This window comes from Anabrus simplex, chromosome 1 (assembly GCF_040414725.1).
Source record: "Anabrus simplex isolate iqAnaSimp1 chromosome 1, ASM4041472v1, whole genome shotgun sequence".
NCBI classification, from domain to species: Eukaryota; Metazoa; Arthropoda; class Insecta; order Orthoptera; family Tettigoniidae; genus Anabrus; species Anabrus simplex.
In genome coordinates this window covers 1190586566-1190603417 of record NC_090265.1, presented here as the reverse complement: position 1 = coordinate 1190603417, position 16852 = coordinate 1190586566, and the positions used below count along the sequence as shown (strand labels likewise).

Below are 16852 nucleotides of genomic sequence, written 5' to 3'. Positions count from 1 at the left end.
TGGGTGCCTCGGCAGTACTGAACCTGCAGCCAGACTGTATTCGTAGTCATTAACAGGCCAGGACACGTTTCCAGCGTGGTCCGCACAATTTGACGACGGTCCAGAATATTATTATTATTATTATTATTATTATTATTATTATTATTATTATTATTATTATTATTATTATTTGTCTGGAACCCACAGCAAGATGCAAGACCGCTAAGTGGCGGTAAATTACATCCTCTGCCATTATCATTGCTGACAATGTGACCAGCACCATCGTCGCACGTAGGCAAGTGCGCGAGATTTCTGGCACCACGAATCATATACTTCCGTGAATTATTGACCTTATTATAGAGGTGAACAATTCTACGGTCAATATCATTAATATCGTTTATTTCAAATGTGTTTAAATTTTAATTTATATGCCAGGAGAATCGACTGTAATCTAAGAACATTCTCCGAAGGAAAAGATGGCTGTTGAAATCGAACCCAGGAAAGATTAAAAATGATCGGTTTATGATCAGAATGAGTACATCCAAAATTCACAGCCTGTTTCCAGTCATTCGACAGGGTCAGGAATGGAAATTCTAAGTTCCCATGGAGGGAATTAGATATTTTTCCACCAATAGAGCATATCAAAAATCAGATCAAAAATTAGACGTATGGCTTTTCGGGTGTTTGCTCTATTAACCAGCATTTCGTCTTAGGTCTGACACTAGACTCTTCAGAGTGGGATGTGTCAGACCCTACCCACTGATGCTGGGGTGTATGCAGGTAAACGATGCGATGCGATAAGCAGTTATTTCAATTCTTCCCCAGGAAGGGGAAGCGGGCCATCAGCTCAACAAAGGAGCTCCTCGGCCGGAGAAAGAGAAAAGGTACATTGAAAAAAGACTACATTGAAGGTATGTATGGTACATACCGGGGGGGGGAACCATGTGTGATAGTGGCGGAGGGGACCGGGCACAGCAAGGCGGGACCCAGGGAAGACCCGCAAAGCACCCCGCACGAGCAAAACCCCAACCAATACCAGAAGAGAAAGAATTTATTATATAGGAAGGCATCTCGGGCACGTATTACAGAATAGCTCAACACAGAAATACAAAACAGATTACATCACGTGAGGGGGAAGAAGAGTGGGGTGCGGAAGGACGTTGGAGTACGGAAGAGGATAATATTGCATGAGAAGGTAATAGAGTGTGGTGGTCATGTTAGTAACGGAGTTAGCATAGAGACAAAGGAGATCGAGGATCTGGAGCGGAGGGAGGACGAAAGTAGGTTTTAGAGCAGGGAGATTAACAGCGGGTGACGGTGGGGCGGGTGACGAAACAAATGAAGAGGTATGAACAGAGGTCTGTGGGGATGGGGGATGGGTTCGTGGCGGGGAGCGAGAAGTCTCCACGCGATATGTTCGCCGATGAAAACGGACGCCAGAAGCGATGAGACGATCAATGTCAGCAACAGATGCAAGTTGAAGACGAATCATGTAAGTTGGGCCGGCGTCATTAAAGATGCGAAATGCCCGACGTGCGGGAACGCCTGCCTGTTGCAGCTCCTAAAGTAACTCCCGGTCGGTGACAGCAGGGTCAATCCCACAGACAACGCAGCTCGGAAGATGAAGCAGGTGGCTAGTTGGAGAAGAACCATCTTCATTGCCACGGAAGAGCGGCGGAGCCGTGGCGGTGGTATCCACGATGGTAGCAAGGGGCTGCTGCAGACTGGAAAGGGTCGTAGATAGGGAGGTAGAAGGCGTAGACATTTACACCCCACCGCCGTTAAATTTATTTAACCCCCCCCCAAAAAAAAATTAAAAGAAGGCGTGTTTCTTTATGTTTAAAGGAGATTCCAAACACAAATGTTCACGTCTATTACCTTCAATTTTCAGATATAAGTATTCCCATAAAAATAATTCACTTCTTTTCACTGCCTTTTACACTCCCCCCCAAGTGAATTTTCCGGCAAAAAATTACTTGCTTCTTTAATAGTAAAGGATCTTCTAAATATCAATTATCACGACTCTAACTTCTTCAGTTTTTGATTTATGTGTCCTCGTGAATTCAACTCCTTTTCACTCCCACCCCGCAAGGTGGTCCCCCCCCCCCCCAAACACGTTTTCCTTTGTTTTTAAAGGAAATCAAAATACCAATTTTTACGTCTGTAACAACTTTATTTTTATTAGATGTATGTATTCTCATACAATTAGGTCAATTAATTTTTCAATTCTTTCACCCCCCCCCCCCCCTTCATTGGATTTTCCGAAAATATGTGTTTCTTTACTTTTAAAGCAGATTCCAAATATCAAAATTCACGTCTGTAACATCTTCATTTTTGAGATATCAGTAGCCTAATTAAAAGAAATCAACACCATTTTCAGTCACTTTTAACCCCCCCCCCTCCACCAAAGTGGTATTTCCAAAAACTAAAAATACACATTTCTTTATTTTTAATAGAGATATAAAATACCATTTTTCACTTCTGTAACATGTTAAGTTCTTTGATACATACTGTAGAAATTCTCATTTTAAAATTTCACCCCTTTTCTTTTCCCCTTAAGGGGAGTTTCCAAAAACAAATCATCTATGTTTCTTTACATTTACAGGAAATTCCAAATACCCACTTTTTACGTCTGTAACATTTTACGTTTCTCAGATATTCTGTAGATATAGTCTTTCGAAAAATTCACCCCGATTTGTCACTCCTGTTTAACCGCCATCAATTGGATTTTCCAAAAACAAAAAATACGTGTTTCTTTATTTTTAATAGAGATCCCATATACAAATTTTCAGTTCTGTAATATCATCAGTTTCTGAGATATATGTATCCTCATTAAAGGCATTCAACCCTTTTACACCCCTCTTATTGGGATTTACAGAAAACAAAAAATTCGTGTTCCTTTATTTTTAAAGGAGATTCTAAATACTAATTTTTACATCTGCAAACTTTAAAAGTTTTGAGATTTTAAAAATTCACCCCCCTTTTCACCCTCCCATTAATTGGATTTTCCAAAAACAAAAAATATACGTGTTTCTTTATTTTTAGAAGAGATCAAATGTACCAATTTTCAGGTCTGTAATATCTTCATTTTCTGAGATATAAGTACCGGTATCCTGATTAAAGGTATTCAACCCCTTTTTCACCATTTTTCACCCTTCCTATTGGGATTTTCTGAAGAAAAAAAAAAATGTATTTCCTTATTTTTAAAGAAGATTCTAAATACCAACTTTTACATCTGTAAACTTTACCATAGGCCTACAGTCCGTTTGTCGATATCATGTACTTTTTAGAGCAGTTAATCTTCAAATTAATGTAAAAATGCACATACTTTCATATGTCGATCTACATTTATTCATTGAAGTCGATTTGTAGTGATCCAGAAAGGGTGTGCGTGCCTTTGTAATTAATACTTTAAAATCTATAATGACTCTCAGCGTCTGCTATTGTAATCAGTGCCCCCCCCCCCCCACATCAACTTTAACTGGCAGTATGAATGGGGTCTTTCTCCAAATCTTGTGTACCATTATAATGAATATTTTCCTTTTTTCAAAACTCCTTTACCCGATTGTGTTTGGTAGTAGGCTAGGGTGCTCACAATTATAAACAAATTTACCTATCTAAAATGTGCTTGACGTTAGGCAAAGAGGCCTGCTATTTAATGTAAACTCACCAACTCTGTGTGAGTGGCAGTAAGCTGACTGGCATTAGGAAAAAGGGCCTGTCATTATATTGATAACAGCACAATTCAATGTTCACTGGCTGTAGGGAAGGTGCCTGTCATTTTAAAAAAAAATTCCTCAATTGTTATGTGTCTGGAAGTAGGAAATGGTGCCTCTCATTGCAAGAAAAACTCCCCAAATATACTGTGACCGCGTAGCAGGCAATGGGGCCCGCCATTATAATGAAAATTCCCAAAATTGATTGCGAATGGCAGTAGGAAAGTGGACCTGCCGTTATCGTCACAACTCCACAACTCGCTCTTTAAATTAGAAGCAACGTAAGTGGACCTTCCTATGCTGTTTCTCGGATAACGCTCAGAGATATGGAATTAAAGAAGATCTTATTCACTGCATGTACTGTAATTTACTTAGATATCCGTATACAATATAGAATACCGTAGCGAAGCACGGGTACTTTTGCTAGTATCAAGATAAAATTCTGCTACAATACATACATGGTGTCCACGATATTTCATGATGTCCTTTATGCGACCAGTAACAAATATATTTCCATCAGAGTCTGCATAACCAATGTCACCAGAGTGCACCCAGCCCTCAGCATCAAATGTTGCAGCAGTAGCCTCAGGGTTATTAAGATATCCAGGACTAACTTGTGGGCCCTTGAACAGCAGTTCACCAACTTTCCCACAACCCTGGGAAATGCCTGTATTTGGGTCCACTATCTGAAAATCATATATTTATGACTGGTAATGAAGTAAATATAACACAAGGAATGTTCATTCTTAGACTAAAAGAAGATTAAGAAAAAGAAATCAGATCTCTCAAATGAGTTGGCTGAAGGAGGAAGCAGAGTCAGTCAGCTAAAATATCCTCACATGACTTGTTTTCACTTTCAGTACTGTTACCAAGGGGCTCACAATCAGACTTGAAGTTCTTCTCCAAGGTGTCCATATCTGCAGAGACAATGGTAATAAATGTGGCTTTTATTTTAATGGAACTACACTTATATCTATATATATAGCATTAAAAATATGGGCCTACAAATTCAGGGGTGTAATTATTTTCCAATTCTGACAAGTATTACTCAAGAAAATGGAATGTCTTCAAAAATGCATTGTTTGCCAGCCAAGAGCTGTCTGCCCTATCTGAATCAGTCCTTAATAATTCAGCCAAGGTATGCCCTATGTATGAATCATGAGCTGTTCCTTCACCTTCTTATGATAGCTAGATATTTGTTTCTCTACTGTACCCCTAAATATGCTATGATAGCAATGTATGATTTAATCATAAAGGAGAAAGGAAAAAGAGATATGCGACAGCTTCTAAGAGACTGCATTATTATTTTGACATGATATTAAACCAATTAAATCAATAGATGTGCATATTATTATTCCTCTAATTTATTCTTTGCTGTTTTCATGTTATGTGACAGAGGGAGAATAAATAAAACACTAGTTTAATGTTACATCAGGATGATAATATAGCCCCTCAGAAGCTGTCACATGTATCTTCTTTTCCTTTACCTATTATCTACAGTGATTAAATGATGGAATTATGGAACAACCTCATGCTGTGCAGGGATTCAGCTACTATACTGGACGAAATCCACAATCGAATGCTCATACATTTGAGTGACCAAAGTCTCAGGGACATCTTCACCCTATTCAATAGAATATGGAGTGAGGGAAAGTTTCCATGTCAGTGGCATAAAGGTGTTGTGATACCAATACCTCATGCAAGGTAAAGATCCAAAGTTTTGGGATAGGTATAGGCCAATCTGCCTAACGAATGGTCTTTGAGAGCTGCTTGAAAGGATGGTGCCCACAACCACAGGTTGTAGGGGAGAGAGGCTGCCTGATGAATTACTTATGTTGTTTTTGCTCTCATTGGTCTGCCACCGATCATCTGGTCAGAAAGGAGAGTGCTATTCCAGAGGCCTCCCTTTGGAGGGAGCACTTGACACTTGATTGCTGAGTTCTTTGACCTTGAAATGGCTTACAATATTACCTGATGGTATAGGATCACAGTATCTCCACACTACACCAGTGGAGATTCTGGGGAAATTTGCCCACGTTTATTGAGAACTTTCTTAATATTACGTTCAAGAAAAAGGAGTATCTCAGGGATGTATTGAGTGTCACACTATTCAGAATTGCTCTCAATAGCATAGCTGCCACTGCTGGGACTGCAGTCATTCTATCGCTGTATGTGGACAATTTAGCTTTACATTTCAGCTCATGAAGGATGGTGGTTGCTGAGAGACTGCTGCAGAAAGCTATTAACCAAGTCAACAGTTGGGCATTATAACACAGTTTTCACTTTCAATGGTGAAAACCTCAGTTGTATACATCTGTCAACATTGGCCTGTGCATCTGCCTGACCTGGAGCTCCACTTGCAAAACATCATCCTACTGTAGGTTTCTGAAACTTCATTCTGATAAGAGACTGAGGACAGTTTCATATCCATCATTTCAAGGTTGTCTGCATGAAGAAACATTTACATGCTTAAGAGAGAGTGTGTTTCTTTTGACCATGCAGTGTTACATGGCTATAATTCTTCCCTATATTGAATGTGGCAGTGCAACGTATGGTTCAGCAATGAGCTATTTAAACAGTGTACATCATAGTGGAGTTACTGTAGGTTGACAACCAGAGTTTTCTGGACTAGCCTGATTCCGAGCCTACTCACTGAATCAGAAGTTCCAACTTTACAAAGGAGATGGCAACAGATGCTCCTCATATACACTGCCAGAATTTGTGAAATGCTGCAACATTGAAACTATCAATGACTCTTTGATATCCAATATCACAAGAGGTACTAATACAGGCTGATGACCTACTTTACTCTATTTTTCAACATAGCCGCCAAGTTTGTTTAAACATTTATCATACTTTACAACTAAGTTTGGAATACCTTCTTCATAGAAACTTGCCGCCTGCTCTGATAACCAAAAAATAGACGCCATGATCTTGCGCTGGGACAGAGTCTGTTTGGCCTTCACCTTTACAGGCGAATGTGTGTGTCTCCATTCCATGCTCTGTTGCTTCGATTGGGTGTGATATGCGAGACCCATGTACCCATGTTTCCTCTCTCATTATGATCTGACTCAACATGTCGTCACCTTCTTCGGCATAACGAGTCAGAAACGTCATCGATCACTCAAATCTTTTGTTTTTGTGGTACTTCGTTAGGAGTTTAGGGACCCAACCGGAGCACAGTTTCCTAAGTGTAGGTTTTCAGAAACAATTTTGTAAAGCAGTGACCTAGACACGTCAGGAAAGGCATTTGAGAGAGCTGTTATTGTGAAGCGCCTGTCCTCACGAACCTTCGCTTCAACTGAAGCCACCAAATCGTCTGATCAGAGATGGGCGACCGGAGCGGGCCTCATCGTGGACATTGTTTAGGCCATCTTTGAAGTCTCATACCCACTTACGCACTTTGCCTTCACTCATAGCATTAGCACCGTAGACTTCGAAAATCTGTCGGTGATTGTCTGCAGCAGACAGGTTCCTTGCTGTCAAAAACCGTATCGCTGACCGAACCTCACACAGGGTGTGCGAGTCGATAATCTTGAACATTTGAGCAAGCACAGAACAGAACTGTACAGGTTAGTAACAGAGTTGCAACTGAGCACCATTGTTCCCGAGGCGTAATGGCACATGACGCACATGCTCTTTGCAATGCGTGCAAACTACTCGTGTCTACAACAAAAAGGCCCTTAATTAAAAAACATGCCTCGTACCTCCACGGTTAGTTTCTCTACCAGATAAATAGCTAGATCTACTCTGTGGACCTAAGGTGAACATGGATACCTCTGTTTATCAGAGGTATTCCCTTTTTTTTTTCTTTTAATGATATTTGTTCGTGGTGTCGACCTCTGCAGATCTTTTGCTACTACTATCACCATATGTTAGGAACCTCCATGTAAGTGTAATTGCAGAAGTGTAGAGTGTTGAATGTGAGGAAAGGAACATTAAGGACGACACAAACACCCAGTCCCAAGGCTGGGATATTAATCATTTACAATTAAAAATGCCTAACCTGGCCGGGAATCAAACCCGGGGCTGCTGGGTGACAGGTGGATACGTCGCCCCCTACACCGCGGGGCCGGACTTCCCATGACTTAGTTTACCAGTATGCAGAGACACAACTCGTCTTCATGGACGGTGCCAAGTTAGGAGCAAATATTGGATGCTCGCTCATTTCTGATGATGTCAGCACCAAGTTCTTGCTAACTAGCATCTGTAACATATACACTGCGGAGTTTTGCAGCATTTTAGAAGTCCTGGAGATCATGCTTAGGCACAAACAAGGCCACTTTCTCATGTGTATCGACCCCTTAAGCTGTCTGCAGTCTATTTATATGTTTCCCACAACACATGCCAGAGCAGCAGATCCATGAACTTCTATCCAGGTTGTGTGATACTTGCACCTGAATCACCTTTGCATGGCTTCCCAGCCACATGAGGATTTCAGGCAGAGGAAGCTGCAAAGAAATTAGTACTCCTACCACTCAACTGCACCAAACCATCTTGGTATCCTGGGAAATAGAGTGACTAGCTTCTGAACTCCCAACAAGCTGAGAGTAATTAAGAAAAAAACTGCTATGAGGTGGTCCTCATTCTGGCCTTCATGTAGAGAGAGTGTTGTTTTGTGTAGGCTGAGAATAGGTCATGGAAGATCTACATACTTGTACCCTCTAAAGAGGGAAGACCCCAGTGTGTTCATGTGGTGCCGAATTCACCATGAACCACTTCTTCACAGAGTGCTCAATCTCTTTGACCTAAGATGGAACCTCAGTCTGCAGGAAACATTTGAAATCATACTAGCCAATGATAAGAATACTACATCATTTGCTTTATGTGTGAGAAAGCTTATATATTTAAAGTATTCTGCTACTCAGGGAACTTGCATTCCATTTTGATGTGTTTGTGTCCATTTTGGCTTTTCAGGATCATTTATGTGTTGTTTTATTTTTCATTTTAAAAATTCATTCACTGAACAAGTTATAAGTTCAATTTATTTTTCATTCTTGTTTCCATTCCTCTTAAAATAATGGTCACCACCACCTAACAGTCATAAAATGGTAGTGTGTATCTTGGCCACCTAAGATGACCCACACCGAGCTCGATAGCTGCAGTCGCTTAAGTGCGGCCAGTATCCAGTAATCGGGAGATAGTGGGTTCGAGCCCCACTGTCGGCAGCCCTGAAGATGGTTTTCCGTGGTTTCCCAATTTCACACCAGGCAAATGCCGGGGATGTACCTTAAATAAGGCAATGGCCACTTCCTTCCAATTCCTAGGCCTATCCTATCCCATCGTCGCCATAAGATCTCTCTGTGTTGGTGCGACATTAAAAAAAAAAAAATGATGACCCACAGCTGGCAAACAAAGCCCATTTGAAGACATTCTAGTTTCTCGAGAAGTACTAGTCAGATCTTGAAAATTATTGTACCTCTAAACTTGTATTGTCCATATATCTAATGTTAGATGCAGAAAACTATGTTGTTCTATTTTTATTAAAATCATGGTTAGTACCATTATACCGTTTCACATATGAAGCCTAGAAAAATATTGTGAGACCAATTACAAGCCCTTTGATAACATTCTGAAAGTGAAAACATTCTTTCAATATCTTCAGTAGTTTATGAATTATTTGAGGTAAACACCTTTGCTGATTCATCCTGTACATTTTTAAAAACTTTTATCATATAACTTCATGGCATTTATAGGTAGTGTCATAATCTCTTACTTATTCCTTTAGTTTACCCTGTTGATTACTAGGATGAAATATTCATCTAACAGGTTTAAAACCAACCTTGAGTTTCATGGTGGGTACGAGCAACCCAACTGAACCCAATATGCGTTGACCTTTCCTTGTCATTCCTGTAGCAATGAGAATCTCTGTCATTCCATACAACTGTACAACAGATGCTCCAAAGAAATTCTCCACCAGTATTTGGGTATCCATGGCCATAGCTGTTCCTGTAGCTATCACAATTCGTAATCTTGAGAAGTCATAAGAATTCAGTGAAGGTTGTTTGGCTATGGACAATGCAAAATTGCTTGCGGTGAAGAGTACTGTTGCCTGAAACAAACCAGTTATCCCTCTTACTACATAACTTGAAACTTGAGTCTCTCATTTTGAGCAGAGATGGCCTTTATTTGAACAGCAGTGGTACATACATGTTAGAAGGTTTGTTTAGAGTAGTTATAGGGAGGCACATTTAGGGAAATGGGGTGGACTAGGGAGTGGTGATGAGGGAATGGGGAATGGCAAGTAAAATGAGAATGATACAAAGTTGTTGGTGTTAAAATGTAGAAGTACTGTAAGGAAAGGTGTAAGTTATTTAAGGATATGTATTTACCAGATATTGTAATAGGAATTGAATCATAGCTAAGAAGTGATATTACAGATACAGAAATTTTCTCCCACAACTGGAGTTTGTAGAGACAGGATAGACTCAGCAGGAGGGAGAGTATTCGTACTGGTGAAAGAATAATTTGTAAGCTATGGAAAAGTTAAAATACAAAATATTAAATTCTAGGTGTAAGGCTCATCTAGGCAACTTGATGTTCCTGTGGTGTACAGACTTGGAAGAATTTATGCTGATGCAGAATTACTTAATAAGATATTAAATTATATGAGGAATGACACAGAAAAGAATGCAACTGTAGCAGGTTATCTCAAGTTACCATATGTTAACTGGGAATGTAATGCGACTGACAGAAAACATCACTAACAAATCCATATAAATAAAGTTGTAGGGGGTCCGTTGTCTGTAATTTCATTTGTTTTGCCAATTTTTCAGATATTTATCCTTTTTAGGTCAACTCAAGACCATATCAGTGGTTGTTAGCTTTCATGTCTGTTTTTCTGTTTGTTCCACCCTCATGGCAAAACGGCTGGGTTGATCTCAATCAAACTTCATATTTAGAGTACACTCATCCAGGGGAAGATTTAGATATCAGTATGCATATTATTTAAAAATCACTAAATGACTTCAGGTTTATAGGAATACCAGAACAGTTTTCTTCCATTTTCTCTTATCCTATTGATTTTCTGTAAAATCCGTGGACTATATGTGAAACATCCCTTCATTTTAAACAACTTTTGTTATGTACCTAATTTTGCTTACTCTTCAAATGACTGAGAAAATTCGTATTTTCTACGGATTTCATGCTCTGCATTGAGTGACTGACAGATCAACAACAAACCTACCAGTTACCCTGGCAACTTCTCTGGTTGCTTGCCAGCAGGGAAGTAACATAATGCCATTTTCGCCATCTTTCCTGTAAACTCGTGGTTGTTCCTTCGGTAGAAAGTGATAGAGATATCAAGCTGCCATTTTGCGGGATATTTGAGGAATGCTGTTGCAGGTTAAAATCATCCTCAAATAGCACTAAGGGGGGCTGTTGATATTTTAAAAGTATTGCAGAATGTAGCCCATTATCAAATCAAAATATCTTTATTTGCAAATGAGGTGTCTACCTTGGTGGCAAATGGTACACTAAAACACATTATTGTCAAACACTAGATATTAAATTAACAAGAGAAGAAAATTTTCCCAAAATACAATATTATACAATTTATGCTAACATTTTTTTCTATTAAACACACAGCTCATCCTTAATAAATTTATATTGTTTACAAAATTCTACTTATAATATCTCCTGTACTACTTACAAATATAGTCAACTGATATACAGTATGTGGAATTACTTCAAATGATACTATACAACTGGTATAAGATTAAAATTTACATTGCATTTATTTATTTATTTTTCATACCCATTCTGGAACCTAAGTAGCATAACGACCTGCTGCGTCTTAACCAGAGCCCCATTTGCCACCACTTTTCAGAGTTCCTGAAGGGCCTTCACAGCTACCGTAGCAGTCCCAGGGCCCTTGACGTCCCCACTGTACTTCACCCCTACAGGCAGTACCCTACTTTGGCTGTCAAAACTCCTTAGACCAGGGGATGGAATTAATTTATTCACACACATTTTTTATTTACATTAACCTGCACCGGTCGAATGCCCTCTAACATTTCATTTATTTTCTCTGTTGCTGTTTATTCTCTTCTTTAATATTTGTACAGATTTTGGAAAAGGATCAAACACTACCCCTGGTAAACTGTTCCACTCCTTCACACCCTTCCCAATGAATGAAAATTTACCCCAGTCGCTTGGCCCCAGGGGCTCTGAACTTTGGAGCGTGGGTTGGCGACCACGGGGCCCTCAGCTGAGTCCTGGCATTGCTTCCACTTACTTGTGCCAGGCTCCTCACTTTCATCTATCCTATCCGACCTCCCTTGGTCAACTCTTGTTCTTTTCTGACCCCGACGCTATTAGCTTTGCGAGGGCTAGGGAGTCTTTCATTTTCACGCCCTTCGTGGCCCTTGTCTTCCTTTGGCCGATATCTTCATTGTTCGAAGTGTCGGATCCCTTCCATTTTTTCACTCTGATTAGTGTTATATAGAGGATGGTTGCCTAGTTGTACTTCCTCTTAAAACAATAATCACCACCACCACCACCAGTCGCTTGTGCTAAAATTCTTTCTAATTTTATATTTGTGGTCAGTCCTGCCAATATAATTATTTTCCAACTGAAGCCTCTCACAGATATCTCCCCATGCTTCTTCTCCTGTATAGGCTCTATATAATCCTATAAGTCTAGTTTTCTCCCTTCTCTTAAAGTTTCCCACCCAAGTTCCTTTAACATTTCTGATACACTACTCTTTCTCCTGAAATCCCCTGTTACAAATCTTGCTGCTTTCCTCTGCACACTATCTATTTCTTTTATTAGGTATTCTTGGTGAGGATCCCAAACACTGTTTGCATATTCCAATAATGGACGAACCATACTTAAGTAACTTTTCTCTTTTAATTCTTTGTTGCATCCTTTAAGTAGCCTCATTATGACATGTAACGATCTGTATGCTTTCCCAGCAATGTCATCCACATGACCCTTCCAGTGAAAATTACTTTCAAATCTCACACCTAAGTATTTGCACTTGTCATCTTTTGGGATAACTACCTCATCCAAAGTATATTCAAATTCAGTTTTAAAACTCCTGTTTGTAAATGTTGTAACAATTGATTTGCCTCCATTAACCTTCATATTATTCTCTTCAACCCATTGCTGGATACTCTCAAGGTCCCTTTGTAATTCTCAACAATCCTCAATGTTATTTATTTCCCTATAAACAATTATATCATCTGCATACAATCTTATTTTTGATGTTATATTGTTCCCTAAATCATTTGCGTATATTAAGAAAAGTAACGGACTGATTATACTACCCTGTGCAATTCCCTTCTAAACTTTCTCTTCCTGTGATACATTATTTCCTACTTTGACTTTCTAAACCCTTGAATTTAGAAATGTTTTTATCCAACGTGTAACCCTTACGTCCAATCCTATTCCCTCCAATTCCTTTAATAATATTCCCTGTTCCACTCTATTAAAGGCTTTGGAAAGATCTATGGCTATGCAATCTAACTGGCCTCCTGAATCCAATTGATCTGATATGTCCTGCTGAAATCCCACCAGTTGTGCCTCACAAGAAAATTTCTTTCTAAATCCATACTGGCTCCTCATGAACCAATTTTTATCATCACATATCCCTCTGATGTACTTTGCTATTAAACTCTCCAGTATTTTACAAACTATACTGGTCAGGCTGATTGGTCTGTAGTTCTCTGGTTTCCTTTTATCACCCTTTCCTTTATAAATTGGTATTATTATAGATTCCTTCCATTCCTTTGGTATTACACTATTATTTATGACATAGTCAAAGAGAAATTTTAAATAAGGCACTATGTACCATCCCATTGTCTTTAACACCTCCCCAGTAATTTGATCACTTCCTGCTGCTTTTCCTTGCTGAAGCAGTTGATTTCTATGAAAATATCTTCATTTGTGAATGAGAAGCTTCTTGTTTCCCTCTGTCTCTCTCACTCTCTATCTTCTGTTTCGGTTTCCAACTCCTGACAATCATCTACTAAATCTCTGAATTCGCTACTAAATAGGTTTGCTTTCTCAGTATCTGTTAAATAGTGTTCACTCCCTTCTCCCAACGAATTATTTCACACCGTAATGTGTTTTTTGGCATTTGCTATAATGTTTACTGTATTTTTGTTCTACTTCTGTTTTTCACTTTAATTCCTTGCCTCTGCCTTGCCTATTTAGGCATAAGTAAAAACACTGTTAGTCATCTTCTTACCTGTTTACCTAATAATACCTGCACTAAATTTCTCCTCTGTTACTGCCTTCTTATATCTGTGACTCATATCATCACAATTTATTAAGGGACATTCCATTTTCCAATACATTCACTTGATATTTATATATTTGTCCTATCCAGTTGTCCTCAGTTATAATCCTATTTTCTGTTAATATCAACTTTCTTAACTGTATTACTTTCTTCCTTAATTATTCTGTATGTATGTGAGTGTTAATCCCGAAACCTGGACGCTCTTTCCTTTGAGGAAAAATTCCAATCTTTTCAAATGTATAACATTTTGGTCCCAGAAAATATCAAAATATGGAGGCAATTTTAATGACAGTGCAGACCTTCATTTTAGGGCAACTGCTGGCTAAATGGTAAATCATTTCACAAAACAGGTTATACAATTGCTGCTGAATTTGGAGAGATCTTCAACTTTGGTCCTATGACTTATTGTTGTATTTTAATTCTTTATACGTTACAAAGCGCTGCATTTCTTGATTTTAATGAAATCTCTCCAACTTGATTGTGCATGGCATTAGGAAAAGGGGCCTGTCTTTATAATGAAAACTCTCCACCTCTATTATGAATGGCAGTTGCCAAGTGAGCCTGCCGTCATATTAGAAACTCCTGAACTCGATTGTGAATGGCAGTAGGAAATATGGCCTGCCATTATCATCAAAAGGGGCTGCCTGGCCAAGGTGGTAAAGGCGAGCTCGGTTCACCCGGAAGGACATGGGTTTGATTTCCCGTCAGGAAGTCGTAAAATTTAAGAAACAAGATTTCCACTTTCGGAGGTGCAGATGGCACTGAGGTTCACTCAGCCTACACCTAAAATGAGTACCAGGTTAATTCCTGGGGGCGAAGGCAGCTGGGTATAGAGCTAACCACTCTACCCCACCAAGAGCTGAGGTTACGGATAATGGAAGCCTTTACCTTCCACTCCTCCAGGGACCTTTATGGCCTGTACAGGGATGACTTATGATTTTTTATTAATCATCAAAACTTTCCCAATGTGCACCTTACATCGAAAACAACGTATGGCATCTTCCTGTTTTGTTTCTCGGATACCATGAAGAAACATGCAATTTAATATAATCTTACTCACTGTGGGCACAGTAATTTGCTTAGAAATCTGTATAGAAGCTACAATACCATAGTTGAAACATGAGTATATTTGCTAGTGTTTAATAAATTAATCTGGAACTGAGAAGGAGAGCTGAATTAGAAAGTGATGGAAACAACTAGAGGGAAGAATATTCTAGACATAGTGCTGATAAAACCAGAGGAGCTCTATAGAAAAACTGAAGTGATAGATGCCATCACTTATCACAAAATTAAGTAAAAATAAATGCAATAGAAAGGAAGTCTGTAAAAGCAGACAGGATTATCAGGCAGTACCATATGGTTGATTAGAAAGGGATGATGGGGTTTGTAAAAAGCAATTATGATTGGTGGAAAATGTTAAATAAAAATGTAAACAGTCTATGAGATGGGTTTAAAGCAATTGGTAAGGAGGAGTGTGAAAACAGGTGTGTACCTTTAAAGGTGGTAAGGAAATATAAAGACCCACTATATTATAATAGACAAACAGAGATTAAGAAGGAGGTCCAGGTTAGAAAGAAATAGTGTTAGGAATGGTGGTGAAAGTAAGGAGAGATTCAAGGAACTTGCCAAGAAACTCTGCTAAGAATAACATGATGGCAAGTATAATTGACAATCATATGAATTTTTGGAAAAAATGGGATGGTATGTATTTGTACTTCAAGGCAGAAACAGGTTCCAAGAATCATAATGAACAAGGGAAATGTACACAGTGAAAACTGTGAGGATTTACAGAAGGCAAAAGTATTTGGTCAGTGGTATGTAAAGATAATTGGATAAGGATAATGTTCAGGTAAAAGAGGTGACTATGACTAATACTAATGAAGTACTGAAATTTACCTAGGAAACCTATGATACAAGAGTTGAAAACTAGAGAAGCAGCTGGAATTGGTAAGACTTCTGGAGATATATTGAAGGCATATATATGGGATACAGTGTCATATTTGAAATACAGTACTTATTTGATTACTGTTTGTATACCAAATGAATGGAGAGTTGCTATAGTAGCATCTGTGTACAAAGGAAAGTGTGATTAACAAAAAGCAGATAATTACAAGCTAGTGAGCTTGAAGTGCTGCATGCAAGCTCTGTCTCCTCTTTCCGTTGCTCCCTCTTCCCACACTGACTTGTCTTTGTTTTTACAATAATATGTGCTCCTTTTCATGTTCCTTTCTACAAGGGTTGGTACTTTAGTGGTGGCAACACTTTTGCATATACACTAAGGAATGAACCCAGTGTCTCTCACTAAAGAGGAACAGCAAGGTTGGATAAAGACTGAATATTCCTGTGGCTGTACAGCACGGCAGTGTTTTCAAGATCTTTGTGAGATATGGGGGGAATAGGCATTGCTTTGTATTATAGTAGCTTGGTGGCTCCATTGATGGGTTCCAATGTGTCTTGACTGAGCTGCCATAGTGTCAGCGAAGAGGACATGCAGGTGGTTGGTGCGTTGCTGGCAACAGATACCAACCAAATTATTTGTGAGTTATATTGAGACATATGAATAACACCTAAGACTGTGCTTTGTATCCTAAATGATCCCCTAGGTATGAGAAAAACTACATCGTGATGAGTTCTTCACCATTTGATGGAAATGCAGCAGTGGCAATGATATGACACTACATAAAACCACTTGGAACACTATAAGCATAAAGGGGAAGATTCTCTATGCTGTATCATTACACTGGATGAGACATAGGCCCAATCATATAAGCCATAAATGAAATGCTAATCAAATGAGTGGGGTCATTATGGGTCCCCACAAAAAACATTAGTTCGCCAGAATCCCAGCAATGTGAACGTGATGTTGATTCTGGTGTACGATAGAGATCAAATCAAATCAAAATCTCTTTATTTG

The 16852-nt window shown here is 39.1% G+C and overlaps 1 protein-coding gene across 1 annotated transcript in view; it reads right to left on the bottom strand.

The window, feature by feature from the left end:
• LOC136877362 (luciferin 4-monooxygenase) overlaps positions 1 to 16852 on the bottom strand; it is a 96653-nt gene that overhangs the window by 24538 nt on the left and 55263 nt on the right. The window contains exons 5-6 of the mRNA XM_067151339.2: positions 9478 to 9747; positions 4154 to 4381 (exon numbers count right to left, since the gene is read on the bottom strand). Of these exons, the coding sequence (XP_067007440.2) occupies positions 4154 to 4381; positions 9478 to 9747 (498 nt within the window). The remainder of the gene's footprint in view (positions 1 to 4153; positions 4382 to 9477; positions 9748 to 16852) is intronic.